Here is a 26,063-nt window from a genome sequence, read left to right on the forward strand (position 1 = left end):
GAAGTGAATTTTCCTAGATTTCTGATGACGTGAATGCCCTTCAAAGATTCTACTGTCGCTCCTTTGCGTTGGTCAACACCACTGCCCGTTAGTCACTAGAAACTTGGCAAATTACTAACCTAGCAGAAACATGGAATATGTATATTCTAAATAGGAATCACTTTTAAATCAATTTACTGAACTTTATATTGCCACAACAAATCTTCATTTCTTGACGGTCCCTAAAAAAAGATACAGACTTTTAAAATTTAGTACTGCTAACCTTAATTTCAAAATTAACTACCTAATTATAATGAATGTATAAGTATTTGTACGAAGTATAGCAAAATACTATTAGTGTCTCAAGATTGCTACATGTTAACCTAAGATCCAGAGCCTATAACAATGCTTTTAAGTTTCCCTTTCAAAAACTCAACCCTCATTTCTTTGTTATAAAAAACATGCCTCTAGTTATTTAAAAACATATACATAAGGAAAAATACACCAAAAGCTATCAGGGAAGACTGTGTTTGATTACTCTAGAAATCTAACCCATTTAGATTCTTCTAAGAGTTATTTTGAGCATGCAGTTTACAAAAGCTTATTTGAACAATTTAAGCTTAATCTCACTATGATAAACATAAACACAAATAAACACAGAGTATGAAAGAACACCATACAAATTGTTGGTTTTACTGGTATTACAATGTTGTTTTAATACAAGCTAAATAGAAACACAATTGTTAGATACCCAGTCACCTATCCTGTGAAACAATATGCCAAGATCTACCTTGAAGCACTTATAAAAATGAAAATGTATAAAACGTCTTCCTCAATTAACTCTAAGGACAACATATACAAATGCAAAAACATGAACTTGTTAATAATCACATCAAATGTTGAGCTGCTGCCTGAGCAGTAAAAAAACTATTCTAATTTTAAAATTAAATAGCTCCAGGTAAAAGCATGCAATTTCCCATATCTGCTATCTTTGTATTCTGCACAGAGTTCCAAGGCAAAGATTGTTTCTGGCTTTCTGAACCACCAGAGACGATGACCTGTGTGGCTGACTTATTACAGGCCTTTTAGTCTTCTTTCCTGATAGGTCCTTAGCTTCTTTGGAAGGAGGCATATGAATGGGTCTCCATGGAATTGGGTTATAAAAGGCTGGTTCTGGATAAGAATTTCCACTGTAAAAATCTAAAAGTATTAAAAAGTCAGAACAAAACAAGAAAAAACTTCTTAAGATCAAAGAAACTACTTATTTTTAAATTCCTAGAAAAATGTTACAGTATCAAAAGGGCAAAAATATCACTGAGAAGCCAACTTAATCCATTTAAAACTTGAACTCTAAAATATTTTCAAACAAGTAACATTTTTCAAATACAGTAAGTACTGCAGTAAAAATTAAAATATAAATGATAATTCTAGAAGTCCAAAGAGTGTTCTTAAAATCTATATAAATAAAACCTCATATAAAAATTTTACTAGGAAATCCCTTTTGAACCCTTAAATTGAACAAAATCTTCATTTTCTTACCTCAGTCTGGGAAACCACTGATTCTGTACTAGTTTTCCCTAGTCAGATACTAAACTTTAGAGAGAGAGAAAAAAAAAGTATATTGCAATAGTGCATATTTAGCTAAAGTGAACAAAACTCTTATTCATAATGACTGAAATTCTACATTACTATCACTCAAATTGATCAGATTTCATAATATCACTAAAATTTTGCTTATTAAAAGCAGTAGAGCATTTGCAGACAAAAGTTTATTTGAACAAAACTCATTTAAATTGCAAAAAAATTAATAAAATAATCCATTATTTTAGCAAATAACTTCCAGTAAATATGTATATTCCCACCTAAAGTTTTCACTTTCCCATCCAATCCTTCGGTCAAAACCACCACTTATTACTATTTTTTTTCAGACAGGAAAAGAAAAAAGAGCAGACCATGCCCGGTGCCTACTAGCTGTAATGGATGACTTCTATGACATGTGGGAGAGGCCTGAACCCTGACAGCAGGAATGTGTCGTTCAGACACTGGCAACCCACTTTGACTGCAGAGATATGTCAACACACACTTCACCGAGATGGTCAAAACAAAGTCTGGAATATGTTCTATTGTGTGAACAGAACAGAATGGGAGTATTTTTTAATAATAAATCACTTAAACAAGTGAAGGCAGCTGTCAGCAAGGCCTGAGCTTCCAACATGAGGCACAAAGAAAAACATGCAGCGCCATTTCCAACAAGGGCAGGCCCGAAGGCCCACCGGTTTTGTGTCGGGGTCATACGCTGCGCAGTACTCCGCCCTGCAAAACAAATGTGCCCGAGACGCTGCAAGTTCTGCCTCAGGGAGGGTTACAGGAAGGGGAGGAAAAAAAGCCCCTTAAATGCATCCTCCTTAAGGCTTCAAAAGCCAAAAACATAAGAAAGTTTCAATGTGTTTCTTAATGTTACAAATCATTACTTTTGCAACTACTGCCTTTAAAATATACCTGATTTATAGAGAATAACAATAAATTTATTGTATCTCTATAGGAACACAGTGTGTTATAATCTTCCAGAAAATAGTAATTTGAAAGAAAAATGATTTTTACACATTTCTATTTCTGTCAAAAGGAAACATAATGTATAATATTTGCTCCTGCAAGCCATATTTATGTAAGCCACATAACATTAAAACCAACCTGTAAGTTTTCCGTTGGCATAACCATAGCCCTTTGCAGCTGGACGAGGTTTATTTTTTGCATTTTCCAACCATTCCTTAAACTTTTTCTCTGCTATTTCCTTTTTTTCCTGTAATTCAGCTTGCCGTTGTTTTTCTTTTTCCTTAAAATGACAAGACCAAAGAATCTGTAGTGATATTCTATAACTAAAAATTCTATTCAAATTGCACTGACTCTTTTCCCCAGTAGCTCCCCACCCCAATGGCTTACTGATCATAAATACTAAGTCATATTTATATAATTTGAGAGCAAAATTTAACATGATCAGGGATACGATCTAAAGATGGCTGCCTCTAAACAACAGTAAGACGTCAAACCCAAGAAGAAAAAAGCAATTTTCTGGGTTTTTTTTTTTTTTTAACGTTTATTTACTTTTGAGAGAGAGAGAGACAGAGAGGGAGAGAGAGGGAGGCAGGGAGGGGCAGAGAGACAGGGAATCCCAAGCAGGCTCTGTGCTGTCAGCACAGGGCTGGACACAGGGCTCAAACTCAGGAACTGTGAAACCATGACCTGAGCCAAAACCAAGAGTCAGATGCTTAACAACTGAGCCACTCAGGCGCGCCAACAATTTGTTGTTTTAAAATAGAACAGTAATTAATAAAATGTAATAACGCTTTTATAAAAACACATTAAAAATATTTAAAACATAAACAATGATAAAGTTTGAACCAGACTGAAAATATACCAACAGGCTTATTAATATTTGTCAACCTAACAAAACCACAATTCATATTCATTTCTGAAACTTACACATAATATAAATAAGTAGGGATAGCTTCATATATTTATTTTATGCTAAGATGGTACCAATTTTCCATAAGAAACTTAAAAAAATTTTTTTTTTTTTACTAAATTAAAAAAATTTTTTTTATTTATTTTTGAGACAGAGAGAGAAACAGCGTGAGCAGGGGAGGGGCAGAGAGAGAGGGGGACGCAGAATCAGAAGCAGGCTCCAGGCTCTGAGCTGTCAACACAGAGCCTGGCGCGGGGCTCAAATCCACCGCGAGACTGCAAGATCATAACCTGAGTGGAAGTCGGACACTTAACTGACTGAGCCACCCGAGAGCATCCCCTCCGTGAGAAACTTTTTATACAATATAGTTGGCATGTATGAACACCAAAGCCATACATCTCAACTGGTCACTTTAATAAAAATACCTTTTCTTTCTTCTTCTTCTCACATTCTTCAGCATTTTTTTTCTTCAACCATTCCTGATATTTTTCTTTTGCCTTTTCTTGCAAATGTTCTTTCTCCATCTCCTTTGCTGCTTTTTCCTCCATTTCTTTATTAATTTTTTGTTCCCTTTCTTTTTTTTTCTTAAATAAAAATGAAGGAGTTTTAATTGGAATATTTATAATTATGCTCATACAAGCAATGAGTGTTATATGAAGTAATCTTTTAAACTTCAGTTATTTCTTAAAATAGGTGGAAACATAGCGACCGACACAATGTGGCTTATGAAAATATGTAACATACCTGCTCAATTTTAGTCTACCAACTGGGCTGTAAGTTTCATGATAACAGTAACAAAGACCTTGCTCATGAAAGTAAACTCAGAGCCTGTGACAGTGCTAAGTAAACAGTAGGTATTCAATACAGATATATTGATAGTGAACTGAAATTACAACCTGTTAGACTATCCTGAATTTTGTATGTTTTAATAAATGTTGACCTTCACTCTAAAATAGGAGCGATATACCTACATTTCTTGGACAGTTTGCCAATATGTACACTTAGATAAAATCTTCTCCATCAGTGAGTTACAGAGAACAAAAAAATAACATTTTGGACCATTAGATACTGCTATAAGGGTACATACAGACAAATCTCTAGCTATACAATTCTTGTAAGTCTTACACAGATCAGACGTTGGCCAACAATGGTCCCCAAGCCAAATATGGTCCACTAGCCACCTATATTTGTAAATAAAGTCTTATTGAAATGGAGCCATACCAATTTATTTATATATTTGTTGTCTATGGCTACTTTTGTACCACAACAGCAAAGTTGAATGGCTACAACAGAGTGTATGGCCTGCAAAGCCTAAACTATTTATCTGGCTCCTTACAGAAAAAAATTGGACTATAACTCAGTGTTTTTTTTCTTTTTCATTCAGAATACAATTTACCAAACAGTCACATTCTAAATAAGCCAATGACATGGCTAGCTCTCTTTATCAAAGGTGTAGAAAACAACATGCAAGGCATAAGTATATGCAATACAGATGCCAGATGCATCACCCTTCACGGAGCAAAGAAATATGGGCTAAGAAACAAAATTCTTCCACTGAAAGCATCTTGTAAATACTTTAATATAAGCAATTCAATTAACACCCAAGTAACAAACATCAGTTACATACAATATATGTCCAGTCCTATGCAGGAAAAGCAGGTCTTAAAAATCAAAGCCTGAGTCATTCCCCAAGTTGCTAAGTGTACTTCTGTCTTGCTGGCCAGATGATAGCTCCAAAAAGGAATCCTTTCCTGCTAAGAATCCGATTTCCACGGAAACAATACTGGATTTTAACTACTCTACTGTCAGAAAAGCTACGAGATTGAAAAGGATCTTGTAGCATATCTGGCTCACTGACGCATGAGACTTTTCCACAACTCATCAACGAGGAGTCACCCAGTCCCTACATTGTCTTCAATTATAACAGCTAACATTTACTGAGTGCTGACTCTTCCTGTTACTTTTCTATATACTTTCTACGTTTGTACTATGTCAATTCTTATGACCACAATATGAGGTGAGCACTATTATGATCTTACCTTACAAATGGGAAATGAAGGCACAAAGAGGTTAAGCCATGTGCCTAAGGTCACACAGATAAGTGGCAGATCACAGATCATACAGACACAGAGATGAATGAATGTTAAAAACAATTTTATGTCAATTAATTCCACTTAAATGAAATGTCAAATTCCTTAAAATATTCCATTTTCCAAAACTGATTCAAAAAGAAAAGAAAGGATCTGAATAACCTTCTATCTGTAAAAACAATTCGGAATTTAAAACTTTCCCACAAAGAAAACTCCAGCCTTGAATAGCTTCACTGCCGGATTCCATCACACATTTAGGAAGAAATAATACCAATCACCACGTGAATTATTTTGGAAAACAGAAAAAAAAAGTGTAAATATTCAAAATCATTTTAAGAGCCCAGTAGTACTCTGATATCAAAACCAGACATGGAAGTCATTAACATACTATCAGGAATAAGCAAAATAACTGTTCTTATCACCAAAACCATGAAATTCTTAGGGATACATTTAACAAAACATGTGTAATACCACTGTTCCTTGAAAACTAAAAAAAAAAAAAATCACTGACAGAAATTAAAGATGACGCAAATAGAAAGAAAAATCATGTTTACAGATTTAAAATTTGGTATTACTAAGATGTCAATTTCCTCCAAAATGATCTATATTTTTAATGTAATCCCAACTGTGGCAGGCCTTATTAAAGCAAACATGATCAGAGAAATTCTAAATTGTATATGGAAAGATGCAGAGTAACTAAAACAATTTTGTAGAAGAAAAAATGGAGGATTTACACTCTCTGATTAAAAGAATTATAAACTCAAGAATTATAGAGCTTCAGTAATAGGCTTGGGTGGTAATGGCACAGGATTAGATCAATGGGAGAGAATAGAGTCCAGAAATAGACCTATGCTTAGACGGTTAATTGATCTTAAACAAAAGTGCTAGGGTAATTAAATAGGGAAAAGATTATCTTTTCAGCGAATAGTGTTAGAACAATTTAGCATTCATATGCAAAAAAAAAAAAAAAAAATCCCTGATGCTTAATTCTTACCACACATTAAAAGTAACTTAAAATATAGATAAAAGCTAAAGTTATACAACTTCCCGAAGAAAACAATGGAGGACATTCTTACCCCCTTGGTGTTAGGCAAATGTTTCTTAAACAGGACACAAAAACGACAAGCTATAAAAAAATAAAATATCAACTTTATGAAAATTTAAAACTTCCCTTTAAAAAATACCACTGAGGAAAATTAAATGGGAAGAAATATTTGCTATATCTGTATATCTATATATAGATATATATGAATGAATTAAAGGAATATATAAATAATTCTTGCAATTTATGAATAAGACATACAATCCTTCCACAAAATGGGCAAAAATTTAAGCACAACACAAGACAAAAACAGGACAAGAGATGTAGAAATGGTTGGTAGTGTTATAGACTGAATTGTGTCCCCCAAAATTCTATGTTGAAGCCTTAACCCTCAAAGTGACTGTATTTGGAGATAGGACCTTTAAAGAGGTAATGAAGGTGATTAAAGTCATAAGGATAGGGTCCTAATCCAATAGGGCTGATGCCCTTATAAGAGGAGAATGATATCAGGGATATTCATGCAGAGAAAAGGGCATGTAATGGTGTGGAGACAAGGCATCCATCTTGCAAACCAGGAGAAACCAAACCTTACTGATAACCTTCATTTTAGACCAGCCTCCAGAACGATAAGAAAATAAATTTCTGTCATTTGAGCTACCCAGCCTGTGGTATTTTGTTATGGCGGCCCTAGGAGACTAATACAATAAGCTTATGAAAAGATGATAAATTTCAGATCTCAGGGAGATGAAAACAATGACACCCCACTACACATGCACCAGAATGACTTAAAATGAAAAAGACTGACAATATAAACCTTGGAAAGGATGTGGCACAGCTAGAACTTTTATACAATAGTCATAAAAAATGTAAAATGATACAAGCATATTAAAAAAGTTTGGCAATTTCTTTTAAACACATACTTACCATACAATCTGGCAATTCAGTTCCTGAGCAGTTACCCAAGAAATGAAAACAAATGTCCACAGAAAGACTTGTACAGGGGCGCCTTGGGTGGCTCAATCAGTTAAGTGTCCAACTCTTGGTTTTGGCTCAGATACTGATCTCACGGTTTGTGAGTTCAAGCCCCATATTGCACTCTGTGCTCACAGCATGGAGTCTGCTTGGGATTCTCTCTCTCTGCCCCTTCCCCACTTGGGCTCTCTCTCTCTCAAAATAAATAAACTTAAAAAAAAATTGTACATAAGTGATCAGAGAATTTTATTCATAATACCCCAAAATCGGAAATAACCCAATTTCCCATCAACTAGCAAATGGATGGACAATTTGTGAAATTACATAGAATATAATACTTATTGTTGAAAAAAAAGAAGGCAAAATCAATACCAGGAAATTTTAAAAACAAAAGAGGCCCAATGCAAAAGAATATATATTCTATTATTCGATTTATATGAAATTCTAGAAAAGGTAAATCTAATCCAAAGGCACAGCAGGGAGACTAATGGTTTCCTTGGAGCTGAGGCCCACTGTGGGTGGAGATCAGAGGCTGACTACAAAAGGGCGCAAGGGAACTTTTGGGAGTGATGGAAATGTTCTATGTGCCGACTATGGCACTGTTTATCCAGGTATACAAGTTTGTCAAGTCTCATCAAAATTAAGAAAGGTGTATCTTATTGTATGTAAATTATAGTTCAATGATGTTTCTTTTAAAACATCAAAAAGACTTTCTGTAGAATTTATGCCAGAGAAGAAAGAATGGAATGCCTTTAGTTGTTAGCAAAAGAACAGAGCAGGCACTCAGAGAGATGGACTAAGAGAGAGCAGCCCGTTACTAAGTGGCTTCAGGTTTTCTGGCACTCCAGTTCTATACCACACAGAGCACAATAATAAATCTTCCCTTTTTCAGGACGGGGCCCTGAGAGAACCTTTGTTTTTTGTAACTAAAGGAAACTAACAAAATAACTGGTTACTTAAAGTTTCTGAAGTTCTATTTTGGTTCCTCTAGTAGTATCTGCCACAGTGTAAAAGTATTCAGTGCATGAATAACAGTGTTATCAATCATCTGCTTTATTGATCCGAATTAATTTTTTACATTGAAATATCAGTTCCATGTCTTAAGAGTTAAAAGTAATTTTATTTTTAATCTTTTCAAAACAATGAAGATAAATAAAGCCCTTTTACAAAATATGTGATAACATGCTGTAAAAAAAATAAATCTAAAAATATGAATTAGTATGGCCACACAAATTTAAGAGTACCAGATGAGATAAGCCATTTATTTGAAAAGGACTTAACAATTTACAGTCATATTAGAAGAAACCAACTTTGCTAATGGATACATAAATTCTTTTTGTCTGATTACTTGATAGAACACAGTGAAAATGACTTAGAGAAAATTACACCACAGATACAGCTAAAATGTGAATGAAGCTAGAGGCAGTGGGGGACCACACACCATGAAATGTAAACAGAGGAGAAAAAAGCTAGATGCCAGACGGGAAGAGAAGAACCAGGAGAGCAGTCTTTACAAATAGAGGTAAATCTAACTAAGACTGAACTAGGAAATCTGACAGGTCTGAAAGAAAAAAAAAATTAGAGTAATCAATTATTCCTTCATTTGTACAAGAATTCTGCAGAATAAATAAATTTAATTTCTCAGGGCTCATTTCTGAACTATTCTCATACTTATGGACTCTTGCTTTCAATAATTGGTGATTTATGTCAGGACAAGCCATTTCCCTCCAAAAGAAAAAAAAATTTTTTTCTCAAATAACTGGATTAGATCTACTGACACTAATTAAAATAGAGAATATATCATCTCTCAGCGGTATCTTACATTCTCAGAAAAACAACAACTATGTTTGACTGGCATGGTAAAATGAGCTTAATGGAGCTAAAAGATAAGAGAAGCTTTTAGAGGAGAGAGAATACTATTCTGTACATGTAAAACGGTTTTGTTTTATAGCCAAAAGCTTCACAAAATTATCACCCAGAGCTTGCAAATAGTCACACAGACTTAAAGAATTCTTTCTTGTTATATTATGGAATGAAGCAACTTAAAAATAATAACAACTTACTTCTGAAGATCAAATATGTTTATGGTTACAACACACACACGTCCAGCCAATTTCCTTCTTATAATATCTGGATGAAGAAAGCTATGTCATCTTCAACTTACTGAAATTATTGGTTAGGTACTCTTATTAATTCCATTGAGCATTAGATTCAATAATAGTTAAGGACAACTAGAATGAAAAATTTAAAACTCTGTCCAGTAACTTAAATATTTGAATAAATTCATAAAATTGGATCAAATAAGAAAAGCAGTACCGTTCTAAATATGTAAAAATCACAATAGGAAACAAACAAAAGATAAGTATTTTCAAAATGTCTAATTTATGAGCCAATATAAGAATGTATTAAAACTGAAAGATAGCAGATGAACATAGGGGAAGGGGGAAAAAAAAAGAGAGAGAGAGGGAAGCAAACCATAAGACTTTTTTTTTTTTAATTTTTTTTTTAATGTTTATTTATTTTTGAGGCAGAGAGAGACAGAGCGTGAACAGGGGAGGGTCAGAGAGAGAGGGAGACACAGAATCTGAAACAGGCTCCGGGCTCCGAGCTGTCAGCACAGAGCCTGATGTGGGGCTCGAACTCACGGACCCACGAGATCATGACCTGGGCTGAAGTTGGACACTCAACCGACTGAGCCACCCAGGCGCCCCATAAGACTCTTAACTATAGAGAACAAACAGGGTTGATGAAGGGGAGGAGGAGGGGATGGGCTAGATGGGTGATGGGTACTAAGGAGGGCATTTGTTGTGATGAGCACTGGGTGTTGTATGTAAGTGATGAGTCACTAAATTCCACTCCTGAAACCAATATTACCCTATATATTAACTAACTAGAATTTAAATAAAAATTTGAAACAAAAAATAATAAAATAAAACTGAAAGATAATAGATTTACTCATACATTCCAGTAAAAAATGCTTTCTATATTACAAAGAATGATGCTAGATCTTATACTGGATTAAAAAGTTATAATGGAAAAAGATAATTCCTATCCTTAAGAGTCTTAAAATTATAAGGAAGTGAAGATATATGCATAATACAAAATAGCAACAAAATATATAGATAACGCAAGGCAGTGTATGACAAAGTGATATAAATTGAACAAGGATTCAGAGAGGGACAGAGTTTCTATTTCAAGCATGTAATCAGTGAGTGATTCATGCAGGAAATACTTCAAGTTGGATAATAAAGGGAAAGGTAGGGTGGAGGATATGATGAAATTCCATGTTGATGAAGTATAATATAAAAAAATAAGGAAGTAAGAAACAGAATGGAAGTGTTCTCAAAACTTTTCATGACTACATATCCCTGGGGAGTGGGGAGCACAGTCCATTGAGATTTCCTTGAAATCTATTGTGTATATTAAACACAATATAAAAGTTATATTCCACCCCATTAAATATCTATGCTTGCTTTAATATGAAAATAACACTCTTCCTCTCAAAAATTTCCAGTAAAACTAATACTCTAAGAAGATGGGCCACGATAATCTTATGTGTGCTCCCAGAAGAATGCTAGTAAGAAACAACAGCACAGAAGGAAGGGAACCACAGGAGGAAGATACCGCTCAGAGAGCAGAGAGTAGAAGATCTTTCACCAGCCAGGCTAGAATTGTGAAAACATTATTCAGAGGTCGGTAGGGAATCATAAAAAATATATTTTGAATTGGGGAATGACGTTTGCCTTTTTAGCAAGATCAGTCTGGCAAAGACACAGAGGTTGTATTCATTCACTCAACAAACATTTTCGGGTATCTATTATGTGCCAGGCACTGATCTAGCTGCTAGAGAACTGGAGAAAAGAGGCAAAAATCTCTGGTCTGATGGAGTTCACATCCAGTGTGGGGAAATAAACAGTAAATAAGTTGAAAGATACAACAGGACCAGATAGGAAGAGATCACAAACAGGAGAGTAGGGACTATACAGGAAAGGTGGGGTGAGGGGGGGGGTCACACACAAATGAATATAATTCTGATTATGCTGACGTGGCTGATCTGACAGCAGTACTCATAACAGAAATCAAAGGAGAATGGGCACAAATGGGTTGTTTTAGATTTGCAGGCTTAGAGCTGCCTGCCAACCGAACAGATGGAAACCCAAGACTCCAGCATGTCAGGCCTAGAGATACAGACTTCATGACTACCTGAAGCAAGACACAAGGAAGCCACAGGAGAGAAAAAGGGAGAGAAGCAGAGAACAAAGGGTAGAAGACAGAGACTTAGCAAATGTCCATGAAGATAGAGGAAAAAAAATCAGGTCAGAGAAGAAAGAAACTGAGAGAAAATAACAAAAACCTAGGTTATGAGGAGTAATGAAAAGAAAAAGACTTTGCAAAAAGAGCGGTCAGTATGTGGGTGTGCATTTTCTTTTTCTCCCTACCTGTTCATTCTTCTTCTGAACCCACTCCTTGTGCTTTTCTTCAGCAATTGCCTTTCTTTTTTCACGTTCTTCCATTTCTTTTCTTTTTTCTAGCTGTTGATTTAATTCCTACAGATTTTTATTCAAACAAAGGCAACATTTAATAAAAGTACTTGAATCGCATATTAAAAGCAAGTCTGACATTAACCAAATTAAACAAGAACATAATTTCCTTTATAGAAAGTACACCATTAGTGACAATAACTTACTTCAGTAACTAGTCTATGATGAAAAGAAAGCATTGGTAAAAACTATAAGTCATTTTTTAGAAATGCAAATAATTGCTTGGCAGCAAAACACTAGGTTCTTAGACTAAACTTCAGCTAAATTACCCTCATTGAAATCAACTTTCCCACACATAAATTTTGGCATCACTGTATGCTATTGGCAGAAGCTCAAGAGAATTGCAACTTTTTTAGCTATAAAAAGCTTCTAGATTCTTAATGCAGATAAAGGACAGGAGTTAAATAATCCCTAAATTAAAATTTTAATTCAGAGTTAACCAAAAGAAGAAATGTAGAGAAGTGATTCAATTTTCTTGAAGAAAAAAAAGAATCCAGATTTTTCTTCACTGATTTTATAGCTGCTGGAGTGTAAAACAAAACCACATTCATATCCCAGATTATTTAACTGCCTTGCTGTCACTCGAATCTACACGTTTGGGCATTTCCTCAGGAGAAAGAATGTAGAAGGTATGGCCAAATAAAACTTTGAGCTGAATGCCACCACTCTGTCACTCATCAGTTAAATTACTGCATTAGTTGAGAATGCTGTTCAAACTAGACTCCTAGGACTCAACTGCCATAATTACTGGTTATTTTTCTTCTCCCTCCTTAGATACTAATAATCAGATACTTTTATATCTCTTTCATTGGACCTCAGTCCTCCTCCCCAGCCCTCCCTTTCCCAAAGACCTACCTACCTGAGCGTGGGTGCTAGTGGGAGGGCCAATTTTTCAACTGTCAGACAATTCCAGTGTGATACATGAAATGAAGATAAAACTTGACACCAAGAACACACCTTTTGGACTTTAGAACAACTGGTCGCAGGATACCTGTCTTCCATGACCTAAAATTCTGCTGCATAGAAAATAGCTGCCCTCACTCGTTCAGAAAGTCTTCCAACTTTTCAACACTATACACCCCTCATCACCCCAAAAGTAAAATATCCATCTTGGTTTTAAAGGGATTCTTCATTACCTCTACAGATGCTATGCCTTGATTATTCACCTAATACTTTTTTTACGCAGTGCCTACTATAAAGACAGCAAGAACCGAGATACAGATGAAATTCCAGACGTCTCCAATCTTATGTGAATCTACATACAAAAGCATTAAAGCACCATATTGTGAGGGGCTGTGTTTAACAGTTCAGGAAGTGGAAAGGAAGGGAGGGGAAGAGGAGAGAACCAGTGTGAACCACGGTAGTTGGAAATGAGTACCATAAGAGGGTCAGTGAGGAGATGGCTTGACAAGGGCGGGGCAGACTAGAAAATCAGAGTGTCGTACTAACTAGATAGCAAAAGGTCTTTCGAGACAGGCACAGTAAATTGAACACTACGAAGCAGGAATACATGGGAAAGGGAATGATTCTGAACCCTTCAAGTTTGCAGACTGCATTTGAAGAGAGGACAACTACTTTGAGGGAGCTGACTGGGAGGCTGCCACAGTGTAGGAGTAGTGAGGGGAAGAAGGTCTGAGAAGAAGTGTGTGTGTGTGACTGCTAGATACAGATCTGACAACCACATATCCAAAATTTTCCAAAATACTCTTATTTTATTTTTAAGGAAAGTAGTCATTTAAACATACAACTAATAATATGATTGATTATATTTATGTACCCTTTTAAGATTCTTCACGTAACTATACTAAAAACTCAGAGAAAAAAAGCAGACTTATTCTTCACAAATTTTAGTTGATGTAAGAATTAAAGATGAAGGGTCAAAAGTACCTATAACTGACAAAATGCTGTAACTGACTCAAACAGTGCTCTACTGTCAGGATGTCTGTTCAAGTCATTGGCTACCCCAGAATACACATCCCTTTCTGAGACACAATCCCCTCTCCCCAACAAACACACAGGCGGCCCCTCTCAGAATTCCCAGCCTCACAGCCTCCACCTGTTTACCACCAGGCCATGCCTTTTCCAGGCACAGCCAGCGTCCTCTCCAACACAGACCCTAGGATGTCTTTTGGGAGACCACTGAGTTTCAACAGAATTATAGTTATTTTCCCACAGAGTGAACACTGGATTATGGAAAACCAAAATCCAAAAAGGATCCTAAATGTATATTTTTATTTCAATAGCTTTTGCTGACTTTCGAAGAACTTTTGATCACTGAAGGTAGGAATCAGGAAAAGTTACAGTTTTGAGTTTCATCAACTCTAAATATATCCTGCCCTATTTCTTTATTAAGGGCTAATGAATGAAATGGCCATAGGCAAGATGGGGGAAAAAAAACAAAAAAGCACCTGGATTATTCACAACCCTAGATCATTTTTATAATTTAGAACAGATTATATTAAAATGTTAAAGCAAATGTTAAAAATTAGAATTAACTAAAGGTTATAAAGAATTTAGGACAGTCTAAGTAAGTTTTTTAAATAATAAAAATTTAAATATAAAATGTATATGATCTATAATACCAATATGCTAGTTTTTCGTAATACTAATGTTCAACATTTACTATATTTATCACTCAACATTAGTTACAAATATAACCAATTTTATAAGCACCATATGTTGATGGATTAAAGCAATTTCTTTTTAATTTTTAAAAAATTTTAGGGGTGCCTGGGTGGCTCAGTTGGTTGAGCATCTGACTCTTCATTTCCACTCAGGTCATGATCTCGCAGTTCACGGTTTGAGCCCCACATCAGGCTCTGCACTGACAGCATAGAGACCTCTTGACATTCTCTGTCTCCCTCTCTCTCTCTGCCCCTCACCTGCGTGTGTACTCGCTTTTTCTCTCAAAAATAAACATTAAAAAAAATAATAAAAAATTTTTAATTTTTTTAAAATAGTTTTTTAATTCAGTCTTAGAGACATGTCTGAAACAAATGCCTGTCTAAAAATCTGTTGCTAAAATAAAATTTAGGAGAAGAGATGATTTTTTAATGACCCAATTATCCTTTAAATTTTCCTTTAAGTTTTCAAGGAAAAAAACAAGACCGGTAGGATAAGTTCAAAATTAAATACTAAGTCTGACCCATTCATTTCTACAATACACCTTGATATTATGGAAAAAACACTTAAGAAATTGGAAGTTGAAAAAACGAGGACCCAGTCTCAGCTTTGCCAGGAACTGAAACGTTGGCAAAGTTACTTTCTGGTCCTCAACAAGAATCTGAAATGAATTGTTCCTTATGACTAATAATCTGTGCTTTTAATGGTACAACTTGTAAACAAATTAGAGAATGCAATAAAGTAGGACAGAAAAATAAGAAAAGCATCACTTAGAAAATAAAACAAGGAATAGGGCGCCTGGATGGCTCGGTCAGCGGAGCATGTGACCCTTGATCTCAGGGATGTGAGTTTGAGCCTCATGTTGGATGTAGAGATTCCTTAAAAAAATAGAATCTTTGAAAAAAAGAAAAACAAAACAAAGCAAGGAAAAGGCATGAAAATAAATGTGAATATCACAAGAACGTAAAATAAACTTATAAAGTGAGTAGTGGGCCTATATGTTTTTATACCGTTGGCATGAGTGATACACTAAGATTCATGCTAAAAGATTTTAATTGGTTTAGAGTTAATGATGTAGCCATAAGAAACTTCAAAGTACTAAATACATGAAGAGATTTTAATCTTTCAACTAAGCATACCCTGCTACCTGCTTAATCATTGTGGTAGGGACTTTATACTCATTATTTTCATCTGTTCTCAAAACAAATCTTCAGGATTTATTATTATCATCTGTTTTAACACATAATATCAACTAACTTTCATTGAATGCTTCCTATATACTAGGGTATCTTCTTATGTTCACTTGGGTCCTCATAACAACACTATGAGGTCAATATTATTCTCCCCCTTTTATTGATAAAGAAATTGAGGCAGAGCGAGGTTAAGGATATGCCCAAGACCCAACTTTTTAATCCAGAAAGTACAGCTCAAGAATTTATGCTTTTAACCACACTAATATTGCCCCTCTAACATCTGGTTTACAGATAAAGAAACTGGGACTCAGAGAAATTGGGTAACTCTGCCTAGGTCACAGAATGGCAAAACTAAAATTTTAGGCTTGTTCTATGTGACTCCAAAGTTCAGGCTCCCTTTTGAATTTTTTGTAATTTAATTGACTTCTTTTACTGTATGCTGACTCTGAAATAACTTGAAGGGATTCCTCCTTTCCTTAATGTAATAAGTGAATCTCTAGGTTGGAGATAAAGCTAAATACCATAAACTGAACTCCACTTTACCAATGGCTCATTAGATCAGTGTTTTCCAAACTGAGTCTAAAACCAATCTGTTGGTTTTAAAAACAAAAAATAAAGGGGTGCCTGAGTGGCTCAGTCAGTTAAGCATCTGACTCTTAGTTTTGGCTCAGGTCATGATCTCACAGTTCATGAGATGGAGCCCCATGCTGGGCTCTGCGCTGACAGTACGGAGCCTGCTTGGTACTCTCTCTCTGCACCTTCCCTACTCACGCTCTAAATAAAGAAAGAAAGAAGGAAGGAAGGAAGGAAGGAAGGAAGGAAGGAAGGAAGGAAGGAAGGACAAAATACCAGATTTTACACAAAATCAAGACATCGTTTCAGATACGTATATGTATGCATTTGTGTATGACATGAAGCAAAGTATATTTCTCACCAGGAACAAATATTTTAAAAGCTACTGCACTAAATAATGGAATTAGAAATGTTAAAATTTGAGACTAAAACTCTGGGGTCTCAATAAATCACATTAATTCTGAAAATAAATGAAAAGCTTTAGAAAGGCCACAAATAGCAATGTTATCAGTAACAATACCAATACAATACCAGTTACCATATTCTGTCTCATTTAAACCTCACAAAAATCCTGTGACATAGGTATTATTTTTATTCCTATCGTACAGATAGGAAATTGAAGCGAAAAAGTTTAAACAAGCCCACCTGGCATCAAATATTAAGATCTTTCTCAAGTCCCGTGCCCTTCTAAGAGGAAACAAGTACTACTGTGCACTTCTCCAGGAATAAATTTGTGTTTTACAAACATCATGCAACAGGGACACAGCAGAATACACTGGTTTCTACAATCATTGAATCATGCCACGACCCCTGAATATGAGACTGCCTACACGGTTCAAAATCCATCACAGAAATAACTAGTGACAAAACTGATATGGAAAATTTATTACAAGAAGATCATGGACAGCAATGCTTTAGATCCAGGGATTTTTATGGCAACATAGTTACTAATAGATTACATTTAAATATATGACAATAGTGAACCAGTTAATTATATTCTAGTATATATCTAATACACTTAAAATACATTTTAATAATCTCAGCCAACCATTTAGAAATGATGTCATAAACACATTCAATGATACAGAAATATATTAACAATATGACAGGTGGAAAAAAGGTTACAAAAGAGTTTGATGCTGTTTCATTAGAAATAAGACATACCCCTTACCACTCAGATCTACTTGGTTTCTAGGTTCAGATAGGGAGAATCCAGATAGTGAATAACTACAGGATGCCAAATCCTCCAAATCCTCCAAATCCTCCAAATTCGTTGCTAGGTTCTCAGCAGCAAATACGAAGAGTTCAAAGGATTCATGTGAAAATGTATCTCACGCTATTTTAGGAGTTTGGAGAGTGAGAGTTCAGAGAGAATCACAAACACAGAAATGCTCACAAGTGAGGCAGCGAGGCACAGAGAAACTGAAAAACCCTGAAAGCCCAGCAGATTCCCTTCTCCCCACACACTCACCCTAGGCCAAATGCTCTGAGTGATAGGGGGGTAGGTTTCTGTCTCTATTTCAATTTTGGTTTCTCTTTTTTCTTAAGAATTTTACCAAATAAATGCGGTTGCATTTACTTTAGTTAAATGTATATATGGTGAAGCTCCATTTTATATGTCTTAATATACACACTTGTAGTTTGTTTTTTTTTAATTTACACTGCAGAAAATCTGGAAGGCTATATGCAATAATATTAACATTGGTTATGTTTAGGTGGTAAAATTAGAGATTTTCATGTTCTTCATTATACTAAGCTGTATTTTCCAAATGTTCTTACGATGAATGTATTATTTCTACAAGTAGAGAGATTAAAGCGGAAATAGCAAACTGATACAAAGAAACGGAAAAATTTTGTTTTGAGGGATAATATTAACATTTTACTTGTGACAGCAGCTCTAATTTGTGAACTCATAGATTCAGTAAAAAGGATACTGTCTAATTTACCTCCAGAGCCTTCTGTTGCAGACGGTCACGTTCTTCTTTTTCTTTGCCAACAAACCACACTTCCCATGGTGTCAGGCGGCTTTCAGGTAGGCACACCTGTTTCTGTTCTTGGTTATCTTCTGACCCAACCACACTGCTACAAGAGAGAGGACACTATAGCATCTGTATTCAAACCTCTTTGGCTTAACAGTCAAAATCACTGAAACTACACAGCAAAAGCAGTATAATATATAATAAATGTATTTATAATACTGTGATTTTTATAAATACATACATATGAATTTAATTATATATAAACATACACTTGAAAAATCATGAACAGGAAGTCCAATATTGGAATTAGTTATCTATCAAACTGCTTTTGAATTCATCACCTAAAATCACATTATTTAAAAACCCATTGGGATAACTACACCAATCCATTTGGCTCAATGACATTTTTTTTTTTTTTTTTCTTAAAAATCTCTCTTGGGACACCTGGGTGGCTCGGTCGATTAAACATCCGACTTTGCCTCAGGTCATGATCTCGTGGTTCATGGGTTTGAGGCCTGCATCAGGCTCTGCGCTAACAGCTCAGAGCCTGGAGCCTGCTTCGGATTCTGTGTCTCCCTCTCTCTCCTCCCCTCCCCTATTCATGCTATGTCCCTCCCTCTCTCAAAAATAAATAAACATTAAAAAAAAAAAATCTCTCATCTGGACAACTAATTACAACAAATGATCCTAATCAGATCCTGGAGCAGACTTTCCCCTTTTCCTCCCTTAAATAGTCCCAGGGGGGTGGGGGTGAGACTATGTGTGTATACACACACACGCGCAGAATGATAAAGCAAATGTGTTAACAATTAAGGATTTTGGGGGCGCCTGGGTGGCTCAATCAGTTAAGCGTCTGACTTCGGCTCAGGTCATGGTCTCATGGTTCATGGGTTCCAGCCCCGTGTCAGACTCTGTGCTGACAGCTCAGAGTCTGGAGCCTGCTTCAGATTCTGTGTCTCCCTCTCTCTCTATCCCTCCCTCATGCTTTGTCTCTCAAAATAAACAAAAAAGGTTCTTTGTTTTTGTTTTTAATTAAGGATTTTGGGTGAAGGGTAAACAGAATTTTGTTTTCTTTAAGATTTTAAAGTAATCTCTACATCCAAAGTAGGACTCAAACTTGCAACCCAAGATCAAGTCCCATGTTCTACCAAGTGAGCCAGCCAGTTGCCCCAGAAATTCTCAACTTTTCTGTCAAAGTTACCAAAAAATATATATGGTTCTTATATTCTTTAATGTTCTGGTTGACTCCCTTCTGCCATTCTTCACACAGGGTGTTTATGACTCCCCAGTTTAGTGACCTCCATCTCCACTATGCACCTCTGTCAGTCTGTCTCTTTTTAGGTACATGGAAAAATAAGTACTCATTCATGCTCAAGAGAAGAGGGGAGGGGAGGAGAAATACTGGGCCTCAGCCAGATACACAAGCCTCATAAAACTTAGCAAAAGCGGAACCATTAGGACCCAAGGAGAGAAAGGTTGTTCAGGACCCAAGGCAGCCCTAAAGACTAGGTGTTTATAGACTCAGTGCCTCTGTCTCTTTAACATTCCTGCTTCAGGCAACCAACTGCCTTGCCCACCGCTCTGCACAACTTCTTCTACCTCACAGCTTCGGCTTACTCATTTTTTTTCCTGCTATTCATTCATCCATGTCCTCCTGCAATTTGTATTCTGGCAGGAAAGAGACACTGTTGATGTGTTCTTTATTTCTCATATGAACGTTTCCTTCTCCGTCTTGAAGAAACACTTCATCGGCTCCCACAGTTTCAACTACCACCAGGTGCGGATGGTGCCCACATCAGTCATCCCAGGCCAGATCTTTCTCCTGAGCTACAGACGTATTTCCAACCATCTGACAGACAGCTCCACCTAAATATCAATCAGCGGCAAACACGTCTAATCCTCTTCTACCCTCTCCACCGAGAAAAATTTTACTTCTCTTAAAATCCTACCTCAGTGAAGAGGACCAAGAGCCACCCAGCCAGCCACGCCAGAAACCCAGACCTGTGTTCCTCCTCCTGTTCCCTGTCCACATTAGTGCCCCCACCACCCACACCTACGCCATTACCTAGTCATGTCTCTTCTGCTTCTTTCAATTTTCTCAAGCCGTTTTCCTCTCTCTCAACCTTACCACCACGGTGTGGACACAGCCGGCCTTTCTGCCTCCGTTTCAAACCATTTTCCACAACTCTGGACAGATTCAGCCTTCAAATGCGATCATGTCACTCCCTACCTCAAGGGTCTTCTGTGGCTCCTGCCCACAGGATGAAATCCAAACTCCACAGCCTGACACCCAGGGATTGGCTCCCGCCTGTCTTCCCAGCCTCTTTGCCAATGGCTGCTCTGGACCGTACCGGTCTTGTCGCACTGAAGCAGACTGATGAATGCGCCATGCCCCTGTGCTCCGCAGTTTCGTCTAAAACTGAAATGCCTCCACCTCCCCAGGGCGAGCCATGCAAGAGCTTGGTTTGGAAATACAACGTCCGGGATGAATCTCTACCTGCTTCCTCCTAGCTAAGTACATTTCTGAACCTACTGAATCCTCTGTTCTCATCCAGCACATGGACATGAGAGCAGAGGCTCCCTCACAGGTGCTACTGCATGAGACAATCTATGCTACGGCACTTAACACAGATTCTGGGCACTCAGTGAGCATTTGGTGCATGTCATTTTGTAGGAGGAGGAGTTCAGCTAATCCTACTCTTCCTTCAAGATTCAACTCAGGGGGGGCCCTGGGTGACTCAGTCGGTTGAGCGTCTGGACTCTTGATTTTGGCTTAGGTCATGATCTCTGGGTTCGTGGGATGGAGTGCTGTGTCTGCTCCCACACTGGCAGTACAGAGTCTGCTTGGGATTCTCTCTCCCTCTCTCTCTCTCTCTGCCCCTCCCCCTCTCGCCCTCTCTGTCTCTCAAAATAAATGAATAAACACTAAAAAAAAAAACCATTCAGGCATTAAGATTCAGATTAATAAAGATTAATTCAGGCATTAATCTTTATTCCCTCACAGTAAAACTCTGCAAAATATCTGGACTAAGTGCCTTGGGCTGTCTGTCACTTGTCCATCTCTGCCATAGGCTATGAATTCCCTACAAACAGAAAGCATGTTTTAATTCATTTTTTATTTCAAGAGTCTAGCTTAGGGCCTAGAATATAGTAAGGTCCTAAGAAATATTTGTTGAAAGGGTGAGATCAGTGTTTTTCTTAAAAAAAAAAAAAAAAAAAAGACACTTTAAATATTAAATGTCTTGCCTTAACATTTTTAACAAATGATATCATATACACTACAAAATGTACAGCATATACACTACAGTTCTACCCATAATTAAAAGAGGCTTAATAAGCAGCTTTTTACAACTAAGACATTTATTAAGGCATGGTTTTCCTAATGCACAGAGTGATATAAAAACCAGGATAAAGGTGAATAAATAGAAGGCCCAAGGCATATGATGAAAGACTCCAGGAAAATACTTCTCAGTATCTTTTCTGAAGTCAACTGTGAGCTTCATCTCAGTCCCGTCCAACACGCTCGAAGCCATCCTCTAAGCACGGCTCTATGAACACCTAAAATACCCAGAGCTCATCTCACCATGCCCACCTGATGCCTCAGTCTATCCCTGTGGCAGATGAACAATGGGCACAAGGCATACAATCCCACACAGCTCTGAGTGTACTCCCTGGTCCATGGAGAGAATGCCCACTGCTGGAACCGGGGCTGGGACGATGGCTCGGGCTGCCTGCTCTCCTCATCACCTCACCCCCAAACTGTCCAGGGCACCAACTGAAGGTTGGAGGTAGGGAGGACGAATGAGGAAATTTTGTAAACACTCACTTTCCTGAAAGGAAATGCTAGGTTTTCTGAAGCATTTGAAGACAGCCGATGTATCTACGTGTTCTCTAGGAGTGGGAATTAGGCATTCATTCAGCACATTTATTGAACACCTAATAGGCATCTGCCACTTGCTACCCACAAGGCCTGGCAAGTTATGTATTCCTTCCAGGCCATATCCTACCTATTCCCTTTGGTTCATAGGGAATGAGCTGTGATATGGCAGCGATAAGGAGGGAAGCCTTAGTCCTGGGATGCTACCAGCTTGTTTGGGCTTTGGCTAAAGTGAGACATAAAACATGTCTGGCTCCTCTCCTGAGCTCCACTTGGTTAGGGCTCTGGCTCCTGGAAGCTAACGCAAGGTCCAGTAGCTGCTCTGTGGTTTTGATAACCATCGCTCCTCCATAGGTTGCTAAACTGTGTCGACACTGCTCAGCCTTGTTGGTTAGACTCAGAAGGTAGTTTCCAAAGCCTTAAAATTATTTCAAAAATCCTTGGGACCAACTCAATCCTGAAGAATGCCTATGATGACCCACATGAGAATAGACACCCGAAACTCTATCATCAAGAACTACTATCAGGTTGATCAGAGGCCTGTTTCTTGTTGCTACAACCAGTCTGGACAAGTGGCTTGCTTGGTTACTCTTACTGACCTCCATTCCCCCAATGTACTTACTTTTACCCTCTCACTGCTGTGACTGTGTATAGCAGTCACCTCATATGGTTCCATATTCCATCCACGCATTCTGGGTATGACAGCCTTACCCTCAAGCGGGCTACCTTGCTGCTTACACATGAAGCATACGTTCTCTGGCCTGTATGTCTGAGATCTCCTGTATTGTGCCTTACACAGCTTGATAATCAGAAACTTGTGAGTGTTTTCTAAAGATGATGCACGAGCCTACTCCAGAAGGAACCTGCATTACTCAGCCTGTCTCAGAAAGTTACTCCTGCAGGGAAAGGCCCTTTGTTCTTGTTTCTATACAGCTCATAATAATAGGCATGTTGCATAGGGAAGACAGAACCTGATCAGTATACCTCAGTGCTAGGCCTGGCTCTGCTAATAGCTAGGTGGGTGCCTCTGAATCCCACTTTGTACTTGTATCCTGAGCCACAGTTTTGTTATCCGTAAAATGAGTACGATAAATTCATGTAGGCTTTAATTTCGTGAGAGTAGAGGCCATGTCTATCTTGTTTATGGTCCCCCGTATCTAGATTAGTATGTGGCACAAACTAGATGTTTGCTGAGTAATTGTAGAAATTAAAAAAAAAAAAAAGGTGATTTTAAGAATCTCTTTGGTTCTAGCACTGACTCAGTGATTTCTATTCTGTTGGGTGAGTGGTCAGACCAGACCCAGCCTTGTCTGTGGATGTGGGGATGGACATTGCTAATCTATGTTTCAGCTCCTCATTTATGGCCCCCAAAGCAATACTGCTTTACTACAACCTCCTTCGCTGGCAATCAGATCTTTTTCAAAATAACCCCAGGTACTACCAAGGCGCAGGAAACAATTTTGGTGTTAAGGGTTTGAACAAGAGTTCTGGTGTCCACAATCTGACTTGTGAATATTCAGGAAACTCCTGAAATGGTGGAAAATTTTGTGTTTTTGAGACCACGTACGTTTTTCTGCACAGGGACTGTAGCGATCATATTCTCAGTTAAAGAGATTTAGAATCCTAGAAAATCTGCAGGCATGTGTGAGAACTGGCCCACAACTCTACGTGCAAACAGCAGCGGCACCTCAGAATGCAGGGGCCTGCACAGCCCCGGCCCCGAGGCGGGCGCCAGGAGGGTGCCTGGCCGCCAGAAGAAGGCGCTTGCAAGGGTCTAAGGGATCTTGAGAGGGGCAGTACCGGCCCGTAGCCCAGGGTTTACCTGACGCACCCCTGTAACTCCACTCCTCTCAGGTTCGCCACCTTAGCTTCTAAATCCTGAGCATCTTCCTCCACGTCCTCCTCATCCTCCCCGTCGCCATCGTCGTAGTCAAACGGGAAGCTCTGGTGGCCAAGGGGAGACAACAGTGACATGGTGGAATTGCTGCAGCTCAGCGGCGGCGACGGCGAGCAGACCGTCACCGTCTCCGGCCCCTGCCCCGGGGCGCCCGCCATGAGGTCGGAGAAGGGGCCGGAGGAAGGCCGAGACCTGGACCTGCAGCCGGCCGAGGAAGCGGGCGAAGCAGCCCCCCACAGCCCGGCCGCCCACATCGGGCCCGCCAAGTTCAAACCGGCAGAGTGGCGGCGGGGACGTGCTCTCCCAGCAGGCCCCGCGCGCGCCGGGCCGGCCTATCCCGGCGGGCGCAGACCTCGCGTTGCCATGGCGACGCGTGGAGGCCGCGAGGGCTTTGTCCCCGCCTGCGGAGCGCGGCTGGCTGCGCCCGGGCCTCCCTCTGCCCGCCGCTGACGGCGTGCGGGGCGCGTCCCTCGTTTGCTGTTCATGTAGTACAAGAAATGTGCTGTCACTGAGCGAGGCAGAGCAAGAGGCGGAAGCCAAAACTACCGCCGTATACTTAACAGGTCAGGGTTTTAAGGATCGGTCATTTCTTGCCGCACACAGCCATATTTTATGGGGCGAGGAGAGCGAACTTTATCCAAGTTTCCAAGTGTATCCAAACATGCTCTTTGAGGGCAATCTTCCGTTGTTTTGGGTAGCACCTCGTTTGCCTGACATCTTAAGGTAACTAGTGTGTCGGTGCATGTGAATTTTGAGGTCTTTTTGAAGCTTCTAATTTACAAGGGGCTGTGCTAAGCACTAAAGATAGAGTAAAAGCCCTGCCTTCACACGTTCCTCATTCTTTTGTGGTGTAGAATCATCGTATTAAAATATTATGTGATCTGCATTTTATGATTTTTTTGGTGAGACCTCGGAAGGAGCACTGTCCTTTTCAGGTACTGGGAATAGGGATGACGGTAGCAAGGAAGAAGTGATAGACAATAAACCTGGATGCTTTGTTCATGCTGACAAAACTGCACACTTGTAAATAAATATGGCTTTGGTCCAGCTCATGATGCATATTACTAGTAGAAATATCAGACTGAAAAGTGGCAAAGGCTAAGACAGCACACAAAATTTGTTATTGACCAAAGAGTAATAGAAAATTTTTGATGAAATTTAGATCTGCAAAATTTGACACGTGAGAATGAGGTACGGCAGAAATAATAGCAACCAAGGGCAATTCACAAGGCAGTAGCTATAATTAATAAAGTATGACATGGTTGAAACTATTTTAGTGGAATGCTAATTTTTGTTAATTTTGTTAAAATTTTCAGTAAAAACAATGCAAATGGCAGAAAATTAGATCAATTTAACTGTGTAATATAGTCAATCAAGAAATAAAATGGGCTTAGTGGAGTTTACATTCTGTACTTCTTGAGTTACTTCTGTTTTTCAATATTGGCAGATCTGGTTAAGACTTTTATGAGAACCTCCCTAGAATCAGTAACAGCATTAAAAGGCCTCAGGCCACTTCAGGGCTTCATAGGAGGTAACAAGCTATTCCCAACATAATCTGACATCCCTGAAGCAGAGGAGGAAAAAAACATAAAAGTGTTAGTATGAAGGGGACCTGGATTTGAATCAGTGATTTTCTTCTTACTCATGAGATTCCCTTAAACAAGCTCTTTGGCTTTCCTAACTTACTCCTTTGTAACAGGGAGGTAACCTATCTCCCAGTCATTAGTGTGTCATTAATTCTCAAAGTTTCTGGCATAGGACCTGACAGAGAAAACAGAAAATGATAAATTGTGTCATTTAAACTCCCAAACTTTTCCACTTTGACCTCTTTGTAT

At 38.2% G+C, this 26,063-nt stretch overlaps 1 protein-coding gene across 5 annotated transcripts; it reads right to left on the bottom strand.

Annotated features, from left to right (window-relative positions):
- Nucleotides 1–643: 643 nt before the first annotated feature.
- On the bottom strand, nucleotides 644–24,549 carry CCDC34 (coiled-coil domain containing 34). 5 transcript variants are annotated; one of them, XM_011286751.4, is made up of 6 exons: nucleotides 24,154–24,549; nucleotides 18,422–18,557; nucleotides 11,986–12,093; nucleotides 3,868–4,026; nucleotides 2,671–2,812; nucleotides 644–1,179 (listed from the first exon to the last, which is right to left on the bottom strand). In XM_011286751.4, the coding sequence occupies exons 1-6, from the start codon at nucleotides 24,480–24,482 to the stop codon at nucleotides 965–967; spliced, it is 1,089 nt and encodes a 362-aa protein (XP_011285053.1). In that variant the 5' UTR covers nucleotides 24,483–24,549; the 3' UTR covers nucleotides 644–964. The 5 variants fall into 5 exon arrangements, with proteins under 5 accessions (XP_011285053.1, XP_019667767.1, XP_019667765.1 ...); XM_019812208.3 differs by lacking the exon at nucleotides 3,868–4,026 and having other exon boundaries at nucleotides 18,422–18,554; nucleotides 24,163–24,548; XM_019812206.3 differs by lacking the exon at nucleotides 3,868–4,026 and having other exon boundaries at nucleotides 18,422–18,554; nucleotides 24,154–24,548.
- Nucleotides 24,550–26,063: the final 1,514 nt, after the last annotated feature.

The sequence above is a fragment of the Felis catus genome, chromosome D1 (assembly GCF_018350175.1).
Source record: "Felis catus isolate Fca126 chromosome D1, F.catus_Fca126_mat1.0, whole genome shotgun sequence".
Lineage (NCBI taxonomy): Eukaryota > Metazoa > Chordata > Mammalia > Carnivora > Felidae > Felis > Felis catus.

Bases quoted from the DNA above. Each gene is read 5' to 3' on its own strand.
- CCDC34 (XM_011286751.4), bottom strand. From the start codon at position 24,482: ATGTGGGCGGCCGGGCTGTGGGGGGCTGCTTCGCCCGCTTCCTCGGCC. The intron at 18,558-24,153 runs GTAAACCCTGGG...TCTCTCTTGTAG, and splicing joins GAGTTACAGGGGTGCGTCAG to CAGTGTGGTTGGGTCAGAAG. The intron at 12,094-18,421 runs GTAAATTAGACA...AAAAATCTGTAG, and splicing joins TGCAACAGAAGGCTCTGGAG to GAATTAAATCAACAGCTAGA.